The 18,232-nt window shown below is 35.6% G+C and overlaps 1 protein-coding gene across 2 annotated transcripts in view; it reads right to left on the minus strand.

Moving 5' to 3' along the window:
* The window catches only part of RABGAP1L (RAB GTPase activating protein 1 like), a 563,059-nt gene that overhangs the window by 397,724 nt on the left and 147,103 nt on the right, over nucleotides 1–18,232 (minus strand). For both annotated transcript variants that reach the window (XM_032463693.1, XM_032463694.1), the window contains exon 13: nucleotides 15,738–15,888. In XM_032463693.1, coding sequence (XP_032319584.1) covers nucleotides 15,738–15,888 — 151 coding nt within the window. The remainder of the gene's footprint in view (nucleotides 1–15,737; nucleotides 15,889–18,232) is intronic.

Consider the following 18,232-nt stretch of genomic DNA (forward strand, 5'->3'; position numbering starts at 1 on the left):
TCACTGTTCAAAGCTTTTTTTTTTTTTTTTTTAATGGAGGGAGGTAATTAGGTTTATTTATTTAGTAGACGTGTTGGGAATTGAACCCAGGACCTCATGCATGCTAGGCATGCACTCTACCACTGAGCTACACCCTCCCCCTCATTGTTCAAAACTATTAAGAATTTCAAGACAGCAACAGAAGAAAATGTAACCGATCACAGAGCCCTTCTAAATTTGGGACCCTATGCAACTGCACAGGTAACATGCCCATGATATCGACTCTAAAACGATCATTTACTTTCAACAGGAATGGAAGCCAAAGGCGGGGGGAGCAACATACTTAAAATGCTGAAAGAAAAAAAAACTGTCAACCCAATAGTGTATATCCAGGGAAAATACCCTTCAAGGATAGAAGCAAAGTAAAGACATTTTCAAATAACGGAAAACTATGTTGTTACAAACAGACCTGCCCATAAGAAATGCTAAAGAAATTATTTCAGGCTCAAGGGAAATGACAGCAGAGAGGAAATACGGATTTTCAGTAATGAATGAAGAAAACTGAAAATAATAATAAATATCAGGATATTGTTCTTTATCCCAAATGCATTTCTGGAAGTTTTTTAAAGAGTTCTCTGGCCACAATGTTGAAAACGAGCTGTAGGGAAGGGGGGTTGTGAAAAAATAGAAGTGGGCAGATCATTTAAAAAGTTACTGTTGTAACAGTAAAAAAAACCTACAAAGTATTTTTTCAGTTTGAGATACCAGTAGAAGATGAAGCTTAGCTTAAGCTTCATTCTTTCCTGGAAGGGTCCCACCAATATGTTCACAACATTATACGCGTTGATAAAATTTGCACACACACACACACACACACACACAAAAAGACTATTTTCCTTAAAAAGCTTCCCTTCCCTCTCCTCCAAATTATATATGCTTCTGGCACAACAAAACCTGAATCCACATTGGATATTCAGATAAAACTAAGTAGCATAAAAGGGAGAGTAAAGGGTATATTAGAAATGAAAATTATAAGCTAGTTTGTAAGTCCTGTTGGGTATTTAGCATAATCCCAAACATGTCTCGAATGATGAGTGTCATTCAAAAAAGCACTCTCACAAATTAAATTAGTAACATTCAACCTAATGGTTCTAAATCAATAATCTAGATAAATACATAGTATGTTTAAGATTCATATAATTATGCCTCTCAGTGATTAAATATGTCATGAATAACATCTAAACTCATTTTCTTTCGGGGAATGATTTAAAGATAATACAAATAAAGAAGCATTGGCGGTTAATGCATTTAGTGTGTGTAACTTCAGTTCCACAGCAAAGGCACTGGCTAGCTTTTCCCAGAGGACTGTTTGGCACAATATCCTTCTGGCTACACATTCGCCCATTTCCAAAAAGAGGAAAAAAAAAAAAAAAAAGCCCTCCAATAATCTTAAACTCTGTGTTGAGCTACTATTTTCATGATAGAATATTTCAAATTAACATGGTTGACTTTCACTGTAAGACTCTTCTCCACTATAACTCGCCAGAAGGAATGGGAAACAGGACTTATCTTCCTGGAAAGTAAGATGTATTGCAGTTTTAAATGTGATGGGTCGAGGAGTACAGGAATGAAGAAAGATAGAAGTAAAATTTAATTCTTGTTCCTTAAACTCAAATGGAAAACCTAAAAGGCTCCATACATTTTGAGAATTAAAGAAGCAGCCTGAATCAAAAGTGAATGTGGACAGCCAAAACCCAGGGGAGCAAAATTGTTCAAAAGATTCATCTACTTCTTTTGATTCTCTGACTTTCCTTCTTCTCCATCAAGTAAAAGCCAAGTATCAGTTGATTTATTTGTTCCATAAACCAAGGAAAAAAATCATAAACCTTATCTGGCAACTATGTGTAATCCAATTTATATGTACTTACATAGTATTCTTTTCATCATGAACTACTGCATAACTATTTTAGTTTTTAAACTGTATTGTCTCATCTGTCCATCTTTAATCTATTAACGAGGGTGATCCATGATTATAAAAAATTTTAACTATTTTATAATAAATAGTAAACTATATTGTGACTTTTTTAGTATATTTATCTTTCTTAACTAAACCATAAATAATTACACTCATTCACTGAGCTAATAATTATTCTAAAACTATTTCAGAAACATTTTACAGTTTAAGGTCTAGGACCTAGCCTCCTGCTACTTGAACTGTGGTTGGTGGACTAGTAATAGTGTTGGTGGCATCATCTGATGGGTTACAAATGAGAATCGCAATCCCCATAGCAGACCTACTGAATCATAATCTGCATTTTAACAAGATCCAGATGTACAGTGAATGCCCATTAAATTCTGAGGTCTGTCCTAGATGTTTTTGACCAAAAAAAGAAAAGAAAAAAAAAAGGCAATGGTGAAGTTAAAACTGAGTGCAAACAAACCAAAAATAGATTATCAAGAATTGACCTAGTGCTTTAACAATTAAACCAAAACTTGCAGAGGGATATAGAACTGGCCTCTTAGACTGTATTCTAAGTTTATACTCTACATAAGATCAAAGTGACACAATGTTGGCATTTAACTGTACTGACATATTTTCATGGGACTAAACACTCTTTGGAGTGCCCCCTGAAGCATCACACAATCTTAGACAACCCTTAAAATTACCAAGATAAGACAGGGTTTCTCTTGTTTTTCAAGGATGTTTCACTGCTACGGGCATTGTTAAAGAATATCCCTGTCTCCAGAATAAAGACATAGTCATGATTTAATTATAACCATTCTCTCAAAGTATTAATATGCCACCAAAGGACCCTACATTTAAGAACTGTTAGTGACTTAAGACAGCAAATGAATTTGGTACAAACTAGATAGAATTTAATACCAAAAGAATCTCTCTTAAATGGTAATAAAATCACTCTATGAAGAGTTCCACAAACAACGTAAGTAGAAATAATATCCACTACCTTGCTGAATCCCAACATGACCTGCTACCTAAGAAAAGTAAGTGACTGAGTGCCTAACTTGGAACAGTTCAGCACCCCTTTGGAGTTCAGCACCATTTTCATCCATTGCCACGTATACACCCAGGAGAGTAGGTATCCACACTGGTGAGCAACCCAGATGAACAAACAAAACAGGCTCTACACATGTGCTGCCATGCCTCTTTAGTGTTTAGTCTCAGAAGGCAGTATTTATTGATGAAAACTTTCATAAGCCCACAGTTTTATCACAATATACAGAAGAAATATTCGCTACAACTTTATGCTCCAAGCAATGTTCAAAGTAAAACATTAAAAAGAGAATTAGAAACCACAGATAAATTATGAGTAAGTCCAGTTTTTATTTCCAGTTGTGACACACATTTAACCTTGGGCTGAGTATTCAAACTTTCTGACTTCTTGTATTGTTTGTTTTCTGAGGGGGAGGTAATTAGGTTTCTTCATTGATTTCCGCTTGGAGGAGGTACTGGGGATTGAACCCGCAACCTCCTGGGTGCTGAGCATGCGCTCTACCGCTTGAGCTATATCCTTCCCCCAAATTTCAGACTTCTGTGTTAACTTGTAATACTATTACCTGAAATCAATCTAATCCGTAGATAAGTCACAAAGATAAATATTCCTAAATCAATTCTTTAAATTAATGTATTAAATAATCATATGAGAATACTTCAAATAAGTGAACATTTGAGTAAATGAGTTATGCAAATTAACACAAATCCACACACCCAAAGTTCAAAGAAAACCCTTAGACAAAAATTAGCCCAGACATAAAACCTGAATAAAAGCTATGACTCCTGGCTTTAATACTGTTCTTGCTCAAGAAACTGTCTTGCTCTCATCAGATGTATCACATATAATTATAGACAAACTACAAGTCTAATAGAAATGCATCTACCTTTAAAGAAAGCAACTACTCCTTCATTCATAAGACTACGCTTGCCCTAGCTAAGCACGCCATGAAGTTTGTAAACATTAGATTGTGGAGCACCAGCAATCTTTTGTACAAGATTTACCATCTTGGTCTATAACTGATTTGAAATAATAGCACAGAATAAATTGATTCCCCAGAGGGCCACAATTCAAAATAGCTTCATGAAAGTACGCTCAGAGTCTACCGTGTGCCAATGGGTGGGAGTGGGCGGGTGGAAAGGATACGAGGGAGGGTAAGTCTACAATTCAAACCCTTACTGAGGGTAGTTCTCCAGCTCTTATCTCTCTAATTTGTCCAACTACTGCCCATTTTAGAAACTAATAAACTTCTGTATATGTTTTAGGACAAATATCAAAAGATAGGAAGTAAAATTAACAAAAACAACTAGGAACAATTATCAAGTTCTCATTAGCAGTTCATAATCAATTTGTAAATTAAGAAATATCTGATATGCTGGATATGCTAATCACCACAGAAACACAAACAGGCCTGAGAAACAAGACATATGATACGTATGTAAAGCAGATACCTTTATGAAGGACTTTCTCATAGTCAGTAATTCTCTAAGATGACTTTAGTAAGTCAGGTCAAAGAAACTGTTAAGCTAACAGAAATGCCAGTATGATTTAAATAGATAAATTCACTAATAGTTGTTCAATATTTATGTTTATTTTGATCTTGCATAATTGTTTAAAGTTATATATAATATATATACATACATATTCAAATGTTGTCTACTAAGATTCTTTCTATGTAGCATGGTTTGCTCCATAATTTTAAAAAGATGGTAAGATTTACAAGTTAACAAGACTTGCAGATCAACCAAAATATTCTAACTCCAAAATTATTGCTATTATGTAAATTTACATCTGAAAACAAGTCTATTAAATATCACAGTTTATTACTACAAAATAAAATCTGCTAGAAATCCTTAAATTACCCCTTCCACCTGAGACATAAGCAATTAAATAACGTTGCTAGAGGCTAGAGAGCAAGTAGCTGAGTCTACAGTTTCTTTCCATAAAATAGCCTGAGCAGGCAGCTGATGAGCAGTTTCCTTTTTAATTAGAATCATTTCCTGATTAATTAGTCCCAGAACACTTAATGCAAGACTACACTGTGCCACTGGGATGAACAACAATTCCCCTCGTGGTATTACTAAGTGTCATCTTTTCCCTAGGATCAAGCTCGATCTGTTTTCTGTTTAAACGGGAAAGGGTCTTTTCTCAGTGAAAGAGAGCTAGAAAAACTATAGCTCCATGTGGAGAGGTACCTCACCAGTCTCAACAGGAAAAAAGAAGGTGCAGATTATCTAAAGGAATTCCTTCATCTCCTTAATTTAAGGTTCTGCTACAGTTTTATTTACTCAGAAAATATTGATTTTTAAATAGTACATAACAAAGATCAATTTCCCTTCTGACTGCATGATAAACTCTAGAGGACTGAACGGGACAGAAATTTTATAAACATACCCAAATCATCTTTGCATATACTTGAGCTTTAAAAAACTTCTCAAAGTAAAGATCTGAGGTCCCTAGAAAGTTAAGTAAGAAAGCCTCAGACTTCAATTAAATAATCTGTATGAAAAGGAACCTTACTTAGAGTACCTAAGTACCAACTAGACAGATGGGTAGAAAAATTAAGATAAGCTTTCAATTAAAAATTACAATTATACTTTTTCAAATAAGAACTGAAGGCTTAAAGCATTCAATGGAATTGCTCCTTTTCACATCATTTTTTGCAGGTATCAAGATAAAGGCTTCATGATGCTGTCTTCAAAAAATCATTCATCTATTAAAAGATTAAGTAGCTGTTATAAACATGTCAGAGATCATCCTCTTAAAGGGTAGAAGTGATTGAATTATTCTGACAGTAGTAACAAGTAAAGCTCTCCCATAATATTCCAATTCAGGAATAAAAAAGTTTTGAGCAACTTTTACCTAGTCTATTCATCATTCATTAGAAATAAAAATGTTTGTGTGTAAAAAATTAAAGCCTGTTATAGGCTTAATAGAAGCATAAGTGATAAAATTAATTGTAAAGCTAGAAAAAGTAAAGATTTAATACAGAAAAAAAGGAACCAAATAAGAATCATAATATGTTATTATGGTATAACTATTCTTTTAAAATTGTAACATATTGAATTAAATACAATACTTAGTTTGAAACACTCTATGGAATGGATATATTAATTAAACCAAGAGTCAGTTTATGGAATAAAGCTTTAAAATCTGAAAACATTTTATAGCAATAATATCCCCAACATGGTATTTATCCAGCACATTCTAGAAGAAGTTCAAGAAATTTCACAAAGAATCTGAATTTTTCTAAGGCCTACAATAACCTTAAATTTACTCAGTGGTTCTTTTGCTTCTTTTTCCATTTGTTTATTTTTTGCTATTTGATGGAAAAAGCAGGATCTAGGATGAGTCTGCCGTAGGAGACATACTCCTGCCACATTTGGGGGTCTCCATGTGTGCATATTATCAATTACATATCAACTCCATAAGCTCAAAAGAAGTAATTATTTATCTTCCAACAAAAAAGAATAAATTAAAAAGATAACTTTTCAATGACTAGTCTTGTGTCTGGTCCCTAAGAGCCACTCATTAAATGTGATGAAAAAAGTGAGACTTCAGTTAATCAGCTCTGGTCCATAACTTGAAGTGTTCTATTTAAAAAAAAAATTCGTAACTTCTAATCCAGTTCTTCACTTATAATGCCACTGACCCCTACTTTTTTCCCAGTCATGGAACACTGACCTATAGAATTTAATTCATATAGTCATTCAACAAATATTTATTAAGGGCTAATGCCAGGCTCTGGGGATACCAAGTACAACAAAATGACAGTTTCTCTGCTCTACCATGACACAGTCCACTGTACTGTCAGTTTAAAAATCAACTAAAAGTCACGCAAGTAAGAAGCAGCCTAATCTGAGAAATTCACAGGGAACATGACACCTAGCAAATATAAAACGACAAATAATAAAAACCACTTTTTCAGAGCTACATTATGTGCAGTTAAGAAAGGGAGGTAGGTAATGAAGAGAATGAAAGACACAATGGAGAGATAAAGAAATATAAACTACAAAGAGATACAAAAAGAGAAAGAAAAGATGCCAAGAGATTCATGCAGTAATCAAGCAAGAAACTACCCAACAGAAATGTCACCAAAACACAAGCAGAATCCTGTAATATGTTTGGGAAGGAGGGTTTTTGGTGTCTGCCTCATAGGTATCTGCTGCCTCATTCTTTTTTTTTTTTTTAACCTTGAGGCTAATTAATGGTAAACATATCTAAACATAAATGTGAATGGAAAGGTAAATCAAAGCAAAGCAAAGCCCTGGAGAAGACTCATCACACCATATTACCCAATAAAACACACATATGCTCCTAAGTATGTGCAGATAAGTCTAACAAAGTTATTATGAAATTGGGATCCAGGAGTCACAGTATAATCCTGGGTTCTTGAAAATATCAGAGCTTTCCTTTTATCCTTAACTCTCTAGATGTAAATACAGCTTTTACGCCCCTGATATATGCTCAACAAGCCCAAAAGTCTTCCCTCAAAACCGTGTACACCTACTCTAATTCATTAGAAAGTCATCCTTTCCTTAATTTACCTCAAAACTATTTACTATGTTTAAAGAATAACAAAAACAATACTTATTACTAGAAACAGAACATTATCACTTAAGTACATGAAAATAATTAAGAATATATTTTAAATTTTTTACAGAAACTTATTGATGCTGGGGGTAAAACTTTTAGCCTCAGACTCACATATATAACTGTAGTTTTTATACATGCAGGTGTCAATATTGATATGATAGAAAACGAAAGACCTCAGGACATGAGGACCAAGAAAATTTGATTAAAGTTATGCTGTGAAAAAACAATAAGCAAAGGTATAATTATGTAGTAAGAAACCACTGCCTTTATTACGCAAGAGAAGAGAAAATAAAAAGTACATTCTTTTAAAAAATTCTTTTTTTTTTTTTTGGCAGGGGGAGGGGGGAGTTGGTAATTAGGTTTGCCTGTTTATTTTCAGAGGAGGTACTAGAGATTGAACCCAGGAACTCACGCAAGCTAATCATGAATTCTACCGCTTGAGCTATACCCTTCCCTATTAAAGAATCTCTTTCACGATTCTCAGTTTCCTTTAATAAAGACCTCTATCTTTATCTACATGTTTAAGGCATTTACATTACAACACACTGAGTACTCTTCAGTGTCCTTGCCCCTCTTATTTTTTTGGTTAATAAATTTTAAAGATCTATAAATTTTCTGGAGAAATTTTTATAAATTTTATGGTTACACCAGTAATATACCAGTACAAGAGTCTGTGACTTTCATAACATCAATGGTACAGACGCAGCAGGAATAACCTCATTCTATCAAAAAGCTCATTTCCTACAAGCAGACAAGGTGATGACAGAGAACAGAGCAGCCATGTAATTAAGCAATGCCCTTCCTCTCAACAAAACTAGGGTTGAGTGTTATTTGACTAAGATACTGCATTGACTTTTAAAAAAATAAACCATGTAAAGAAAGAAGCAAATACCTGTCTGGCTAAATGATGTACAGAGTTTAATTTAGTTGTGAAAAACTTATCAAATTAAATATATATATAACTGATACCATAATTTGACTTTTCAATTAAATTACTCACTCAATGTTATTTGATCATAAGAAAAATACCAATTTAAACATTTCCTCTTGAGAATATCCAGTAATTATAATTACAGTACGTTCCACTAAAATAGAGTAAAAATTTTCCTTTAGCTACATGTTTTATTAAAAGCCATCTGCTACAATAATACTCTGGAGAACAGAGAGAAGACAGGCTTTACTCTGAGCAATACCAATAATCTGACAAGAATAAACACAGTGAAGTTTTATGTGTCCATACAATGCTCAAGAAAGCAGAGAACTTGCAGAGTCTTAAAACAGGCCACTCTCGTTGTTTTTTATTTATATTCCGAAAAGGATTTTTGGCAGCCAACTACCAAAGTCATACTTCCAACTTTGCCCTTTTTGCTCTCTGATAGAGGTTTGAGCCCAGGCTCTCTCTGTACTTGGTCAAATTAGACTTCTTCTTTGCAAGTTTATACTGTTTCATATTTAATCGATAGATGGTATTTTTCAGTTCACTGATTTTAAAAATTAACATGCATTACCATCCTAGCACAGTACCTGGCACATAACAGGTACTCAAACATTTACTGAATAGACACTATATTATTACTTGTTAAAATTCTATTACATCAACCCTAGGGGACCAATTAAATATATCATTTTGATGTGACATGTTTTCTGAGGTTTTTCACTTCACATACTTACTCTAATGAGAATAAAATTGTAGTAACGCTCTTCCCATTTTACAAGGTGACCAGCACTGACTCACAGACAGTGGATGTGATGTAGCTGGCCGACTGAGGTGGGAGTGAGGGAAGGAAGGAGCACACTGACTTCACTTCCTAAGGCTTCCAGGATAAGCCAAGCTAAGTCACTATGTGGCAGCTGAACCATTACGTAAGCTACTCCCTTCTCCGATCCTACGCGGACATATTTAATTCCCACCTCACGCATCATCTTCCCCATGAGGTCTTCCTTGGTTCACCCAAGCAGGGCTGTCACTACCTCTTTTGTATTCCACACATTTGATTAAGATGCCTATTATAACCTGAATCATAATATACTTGACTTATCTGTGTACAGGCCTGGCTTTCCCTGGGCCATGCTCCTCAAGGTTGTGAGCCCTTTTTATCTGCAAAGGCCTAGAAACCACACAGAGCCTGGCCCATAAAAGATGCTCAATAAAGAGAGTTACTGAGTGAATGAGTGAGTTGATAAGTGAATGAGATTAATACCTGCCTTGCAGTCTTGATTATATTGGCAGTCATTAGGAGTGGTTTTTAGAGAAGATCATTTGACTTTATGATACAGTTGAATATGCGTAATCACTAAAACGATAATTCAGATAATCACTAGTCACGTTTTAGGGTGCCATGATATTTACTAGCCAGGAAAAAAAAAACACAGAAAAAGACAAATGTAACACTTCATATTTCTAAAAAGATTACTTCTCAATTCCATCAGCTGCTGTTTACATCATGTGCTCTTGTGAAAATTATGTGACAAGTTGTCCAACACATTAAAGTAGAAATATACACTAACACCAATATCCATTATTACTATTATCACATATTCGTATCTTGACTACTTACTAGATGCCAAGCACTTTGTCATTTTATTTAATTCCCACAATTCCAGTAGGTAGGATTATTATCCCTGCTTTACAAATGATGAAACTGAGGCTTACAAAGTTGAGATAAGTTTTCAAAATCACAAGATAATACATGAGAAGGGTGAGACTTAAATCCAGGCCAAACTGAACTAGAACTGAAATCCTTTAAAAAGAAACTCTGTGTGTGTGTGCGTGTGTGTGCGTGTGTGTGTGCGTGCCCGCGCGCGCACGTGCATACTTCTTGAAAAGAAGATCTGTCTGGGAAAAAACCAAGTTCGAGTGGTAGAAAGAAATGGCTTATCAATTAAGAACTTGTTTTAATTTTAACAAAGCATAAAGTATGAATGTTATAAATTAGATTACTTCTACAAAAAAAAATATAATCTGATATTTGCTGTGTTATATAAGTAGTGATCAGCAGACTTGATAAACTATAATACACATGCCATGTAATTACTGAACTTACACGTACAGTTCTGTAAAGCTATATAAAATTCAGGTTGCCCTAAAACATACACAATCTCCCTGATGTCATAAGGCTCATGTGTGAAAATGTGATCATTACTCAGTGGCTCCTCAAGCCAGCAATTAGGATTTAATCCTCAATTTAGAGGATTTAGGCTTTGTATTCTGCTTGTTTTCCCTCTATGGGGCAGCAAGGTCACAATCCTTCCATTGTCCCTTCAGATGACCTCAATATTGGGAAGAATGCTAATTTAATAGAAATAACATCAGAAATTTCAATGATAAGCAATAAAGAACTTAGAATTTTCTACTTTATGGATTTACTAACTCTGTAACTGTGTGTTTCTTAATCTCTCTGAACCTATTTCACTGATGGTGAAAATGGGAATTACACCACTGAAGCTGTTCAGGTTCACATGGAAAGGGCATATGAAAGTGCTAGATGTGATGCCCATCACACACCCACCAGTTCTCTCAGTAAGCATTTTCTAGCATTTACTAGAGGGCAGTCCTAGGGTTGCGTGCTAAGAGTGCAGCGGTGAGAAAAATCCAGACACAATCCTTGCTGACTTCGAGTTTACAGTCTAGAGTGTCCTCATGGGCCATACTGGACTTCCCCCAGCCTCTGACCACGGCAGGACCTTTCACATCTCTGGGTCTTGGGCATGGCATGGCCTCAGCCTAAACACATCCTCCTGGGCTTTGCTCCTGAGCAGAATGGGCGACCTCAGTCTCTGTGCCGCCTTATCAGCTTGCTCACACCTCTGGCCAGCACTCAGCCATGTTACCACGTTCCTCTGCTTTCCGGAATGCCTCCCCCATTGGACTGTAAACTCCCACCACACAGGATACCAGTGCTGCTCACCTTGGTATCTCTAGTGCTTAGCATAGTGTCTAACACAGAAGACGTCTTAATGTTTGATAAATTAAAGAACGTAGTAGTGGCAGAAGTAAATAGTAGGGTGTTACACATATCTTGTTTTCCTTCTTTTTATTTCTCAAATGGATGTCCTGAAATCTGCACAGGCATCAAGAACCCATAGTAAACAATGTATTTCCTACAGTCCTTTTCTGTGCCATTCATTTAACATTGAAACATACACTGCTTTACAATGTTCCTCATTCTGTATCACTAGTGAGTGCTTACCACATATTAGGCATGCTCCGAGTACCTCACATGAATTATCTTACTAAATCCTCACAACAATTCTGTAAGGTATGCATTATTAAGCCCATTTTACAAATGAGAGAATTGAGACTAAGGATTGTTAAGGAACTTGCCCAGGGTCCCAAGTTAGGAATCAGCAGAGCCTGGAATCTGAGCCCAGGGTCCATAGTGAGCACCAACATTTCCTCCCGAAGTGGAGCTACCACTTTTACCAGGGCAAGTTGTACCCAAAAGCCTCCTGGATGCTGGCGGTGGGGTCAACATAACTTCTCCATGATTTAAATGCAACAGCTCTTCTGGATGATCCTGCTTGGTCCTCAGCTCCAGATAGTCTGCAGACCCTGTCCTGGGTCATCTTCACCTGAATCTAGTCTAGAGCTTTTCATCCTCTTTAAACCTTTTGTCTCTATAGTCTTTTCCTACCAGTCAAAAAGATTTGCAAAATTGTATTTTCTGTCGATTACACTACAAAAACAACAAGACCTGAGCGTGTGACTATTCCACACTGTAACCCCGGCCCTCTTCCCTGTTCAGCATTACTCTCTAGCCTTGACCTACTAAGATTCAGGATGACTCAATCTACATCCCCAACTAGTCATTATAAAACTCTCTATGCCAGTAATTCTGAGTGGCTCCTACCTACTCCCTGGCAAAAAAAAACAACACAGGCAAGCACATCAGAACCTGCTGCTCAAATTAACCCACTGCTTATAGCTTTCCCCAACTAGATGATAAAATTCCTGGGAAAAAGACAGTGTGCTTATACTTTACCAGCTTTACTCACAACACAATGTAAGGCTTATATAGTTTAGGGGTTTAAAAAAAAAAATAAATGACTATAAATAAGTCAACAAACGATATCAAATCCCTCTTCAGAGGGACAAAACCAAATTGTCTTGATCATCCAGTATATGCCAGGCCCTATAACAGACACAGGGTATCCCACAAAGTAAAATAGTTGTGGTCCTTGCTCCCCAGGAGTTTAGAGTCTGCTGGTGAAGTAGACATTAATCAGCTAAAACCACGCTGTGACAGGTCCCACCCCCGAGGCAACGGTCCATATGCTAATATTATGGAGTCACAAAATCAAATATATTTGAGAGCTGGACAGGTATTACAATGTATGAAGAACAGAGAGTAAATAATAAAAAGCAGTAAGTCTATGACAAAACAGAAAGCACAAACTTGAGTCAGAAATGTATGCTCTTTTTTAACGTTCTGTACTGCAGATTACACAAAGCATATTCGAGGCTGGATGCAGCCTGCTGGCTGTATGCCACCTCACCTGAAAAGACTGCTTCAGAAAGTGAGTTGTTGCTTCAAACTGTGGACTTGAGCACTGCTACTACAGGATTAAGTGATAAACAGACTACTTTTTCACAGAAGCCAAATCTTAAGTAGGTTTTCTAGAAATACTTCATATTCCTTCTTCCCTATGGAATCCGATGTCTTTGGTAGGATTTTTATAAAGCAAGTCTGTTTGATCAAGCTGAACTATTTCATTAACTGACCCTGAAATCTTGCCATTCCTTTAATAAGAGAGGAAAAATTAACTGGACCAAAGGGGGGCACTACTAGCTGCTGAACCATGACCAGAAAATACCAAATATGCAGGCACCTCTTATGGAAAATCCTCTGGGTGTACATGTTCTTTCTACTGAGTGGCTGGTTAAGCTTATAGACATTCACCACATACACCACAAACACTTGCTGTCTCATTTCCACCCAAAAGCACAGAGAAAGAACACAATCATCTTTAAAATACTGACATTATTCGTCTTATTTTTATTATCTTGGTTATGAATCAAGGAAGACAATGAAATTAAATATACCATTGTACTTCCTCTCACAGAAATGTTATGACTTGAGAGCTTGAACAAAAGCACAGAGTGAAAGGAGTCTGGGGATACTGTATTCAATGAAAACATTTTTTCTGTCATTCTCTCCCTTGATCTTAAACTTTTTCCCGCAAATTGTATATTCAAAACTACCCCGGTGCTTGGTATACATGGCAAAGCTTTTATCACATGTATATGTGTGTATGTCTGTGTGTGTGTGTGTGTGTGTGTGTGTACTGTGTTGTCAGGGGCTTATAAATAATATTGTGGGAGACTATTTTTATTTTTCTCACAAAGTTTGAAATCTTGAAAGGTATGAATCAACAAAGCCTCATAGTGTAGGAAGGGATAGAGCAGTAGCTGCTACCCCATGAACAGCCATTAAAAGTACATAGTTTGACACAACATTGTAAACTGACTATACCCCAATACAAAACAAAAAAAAAAATAGTACACAGTTTGTTAATTATATGAAAAAATTATCTGATGCCAAAAGTTATGGTCTCTGGACATTTTTGCTCAGATACCTTTGTCAATAAAAATGTCTGAGCATAAACTTCCAATATAGGTATATGTATTTTATTATTTATTTGTATTATGCACAGATGCTACTGTATTAATATGAATAAGCATAGACATGTAGACAGAATGTAAAAACGATAAAAAGAATGAAAAAAACTTTCACTTCACAAAAATGCTACAAAAATACTATTAAGTAACAAATATGAGTCATTTAAAATTTTTTAGTTTGTATATTTTTTCAATTGAGATAAACTTCACATAAGATAAAATTCACCATTTTATAGTGTACAATTCAGTGGTTTTTAGTATATTCACAGTGTTGTGTAACCATCACCACTAATTCAAGAATACTTCCATCACCCCAAAAGAGCAACCCCATACTTGTTAGCAGCCTCTCCCACTTCCTCCCTCCCCGAGCTCCTGGCAATCATTAGTCTATTTTCTGTCTCTACAGATTTGTCTACTCTACACATTTCATATAAATAGAATCATTCAATATGAGTGTTTTTTAATATGTTTGTTTAGCACTTTATGAAATGACAATTTGAAAACTTCTTGAAATTAGTTTTTTGATTCATGATTTTAATCATGATCATATCTGAAAAAGACTTACAAAGAGCCATGGATCCAAGCAGGGGTGCATCATTTGTTTCAGTCCCACCCAACAATCATTTTGTTGAAATCTGGCTGGAGATTACTCATTTTCTCAAAGTATTCTTAAGAATAAATCAGAATGTGTTGCATTTTCAGACTGTGTTGTAACAATTAGTCTCAAATTTTCTACAACTATTTGCACAAGTTTTAAACATGTCTGAAATTTCTAATTGCAGGTTTTAAAGTAAGAAAATGGTAAGAGTTTTATAATAAGGCATGCATGTAACTTTCAGTCACAAACTCAGTGATGTTTAAATTGCCTAATGTTTCAAATGTCCTTCTCTATAACATGAATTTATTCCCAAAAGCAGTCACTTTGTCATCCATTATTATAACATTAATTTTTGCTTGAAGGATAGATTAGTATTTTTTTAAGTAATCTTTATATGTAACACCCTGTGACAGCCATCGTTTTAAACCACTCATCTATCTATTTTTTTGGACATAAGCAAAGGAATTTACATTGGAACCAGAGGCTCCTGACAGAATAAGGATCTGGGCAAACTATCCACATCATTTAAGTATAAAGTTACACAGGTACAGAAGGCCTTACAATTTCATTTTAAGTTGATTTTAAAATTATACTAGCATATAATTATACTGTGTACAGCTGTATATAAATCTCATACCATAAGAAAGGTTAATTGAAAATACTTGAGATATAAGGATATTTCAATTTAGTAAATAGTTATTATAAAGTCACTCGAACGAAAAATGAAAGCCAAGGCATAAAGTGTTCACAGACGACTACAGTGCGTTGTTTAACGCTCTCCAACAAGTGTTCAAAACAAAAGGCAGAGCTATTCACTGAACAACACCAATACAGTTTTTAAAGACGTTCAAAGCATTTATGACTTACTGCAGCTATGAAAGCAGGATTTACTTAATACATTGTCCCATAAGAATAATATGAAAAGCTCTCCTACCTTTGTGATGAGAAGTCGGTACCTATCCAGCATTGCCTGGTTGTCATGGCAGCCTGCTAATAACTGCCATACCTCTGCTCTCAATGCTTCAGGAACACCACTCTTCACCAGAGTGGACAGCCCTTTCGGTCGTGCACCAAGGTTATTGTGCCTGAGAAAACAAGAAAATAAACCATTCATACTCCCTTCACCAATGTGAACTGCTGCTGTTATGGAAAGTATATTAATGAGTTTCTTTAAAGGTGTAAGCCTGGATCAGGAGAAAAGTGGAGGATGGGGCATGAAATAATAATATTAGCATTTAAGTTCAGTGGTATCTTCAACTCTTCTTCCTTGATCATATCTTCTTTATTGACAAACCATGTTATTCCACCCACAAGAAAGGTTTTTCCTTCCTCTCATTTACTTGTTTTAATCATCCTATGAACTTATTCATAATAATGAATGCGTTAACTATGTATTTCTAGGCAGCATTTCAAGGCATTAAAAAGAGCCACCTGAATCCACTGAGATGAACGTACGGCAAGCTAGCTAATGGCATGTTTACGGCAAGGGTTGGGGGCAAGGGATGCTGAAAGCGAATCAGAGGCCTATCACACCTTGACTGCACCCCTGCATCCTGGCCCAAAGTGCACCCTACAGAAAGGACCTGGCCCTTTCTGACAAAACTTACACAACCTAACCAAATCACCAGCAACATACACTTGTCAGCCTTACCCATTCCCAAGGGTGTTTAGAATTGGAACAAATATCTCTTGTCACAAAGTCAATGATCACACAGTAGGTATGCTACTATGATCCTCTGCCCAGCTGAACAAGAAACTGAACTGTAGTTCCCAGTCTATGCCTAGCTTGAACCTGGAGCTATGGTCTACAACTTTTTGCTCTGATTTTATCTCTTCTTGTATTTGCTCCTCACTTTTGATGTCTTAGAGCTGATCCTACTGTAACCATCCAAACTCCAAACATTAATGATGTAGTCTGGTTTGGTCTAATATCATCCCAGCCTCTGGTTTCAAGTTTTAAGCCTAAAAAGTCATAGAAACAATTATGGCTATTTTCTAAAATTGGCCTCCCATCTACTTTACCTACTTCTCTATCTTTACACATTCTTCCAACTCCAGCCCAGACCTCAGTTTTGGCATGCCCTTCATCTGAAAATATGTTCCATGCTTTCCTCATTCTCTCATAATCCTATCTTGGGAAAACTGTAATAACTTCCATAACTCAAAAGTTTGAGTAAACTCATCTCAGCTCAGTGATATTTTTAATAAACTATCAAATTTATATCCATTCTGCTTTCTTTCAGCCTCTTCAAGGAAAACGTGTATATTGTTGAGTTAGAGAACTGACCATACTGTCAAGGCTTAAAGCAAGACAAAGTAAAAGGAGGCAGAGCTTATATGATTTAACATGCTATTGCACCATTAAAGAACATAATTATGCGAGCTAAGTGAAAAAAGCAGGTTTCAAAATAGTATATATGGTATTCTTTTAAATACACATTCTCTCTCTCACACTCTCTCCCTAACACATACTATTTTGAAACCTGCTTTTGACATGCATAGGAAAAAAATATGGAAGAACAAACTCCAAAATATCTATGTAATAAAAAGTATTCCTTTTATTTTCCTGTGCTGTTTGAAATATTTACAACAATCTTGAATTCTTTTATAATCATACACACACACACACAAAAGTCATTTCAAGTATTTTAATTTCTCTCATGGACTCAAATTAAAATATAAATTTAGTTAATTTGGAAAAACACCATAGCTACATATATGCCATAAAGTATTTCAAGTAGAAAGAGTATTAATCATTCTTGAGGAGACCTACACCTGATTAAACTATGTGACACCTAGACGTCCTTCCAGCTGCCACTTCTTCGCTATCCAGCTAAATTTAAGATTAGCAAAAGAATACCGCATCACGAGAGCCTGGATCAGTCATAAAAGGATCTTTTTTTGTAATTTATTATTTGGTCCTGATAACACTTTTGAATAGGAAAAACATATGTGGTGTGAGAACAGCAGAGTTTCTGTATTGTTAGTGTAAAAAGAAAAACTCTGTTCACTAAAAACAACAGTGTGCAAATGGTCAAGCTCATTTCCTATGAAATTAAATGGAAAATACTCTGATTTATGCGTCCCACAATGTATAACATCATACAAGAAGAATTCAAAGTAATTAAATATATTACACATTACATGTTATATAGAGATCAAAGTCATCACTGTGTATCTACAGCAATTAAAACTCCAATAAATAACTTCCATGTAAAAGAAACCTTCATTCAGCCCCTCACAGCACTCTAGATACCATACTGTCACCTATCTTGGGCATCACATTTCTCAAAAGAGGTGCTGTATACTCACTATCCCTATGTCTTCCCTCTGCATTTATTCCCCAATTCAGCTCAACATGGCTTGTCTCTTTCTCCTAGAAACAGTTTTCACTTAAGTAATAGATGATTTCTCTCCACGCTGCTAAAT

This window comes from Camelus ferus, chromosome 21 (assembly GCF_009834535.1).
Source record: "Camelus ferus isolate YT-003-E chromosome 21, BCGSAC_Cfer_1.0, whole genome shotgun sequence".
Lineage (NCBI taxonomy): Eukaryota > Metazoa > Chordata > Mammalia > Artiodactyla > Camelidae > Camelus > Camelus ferus.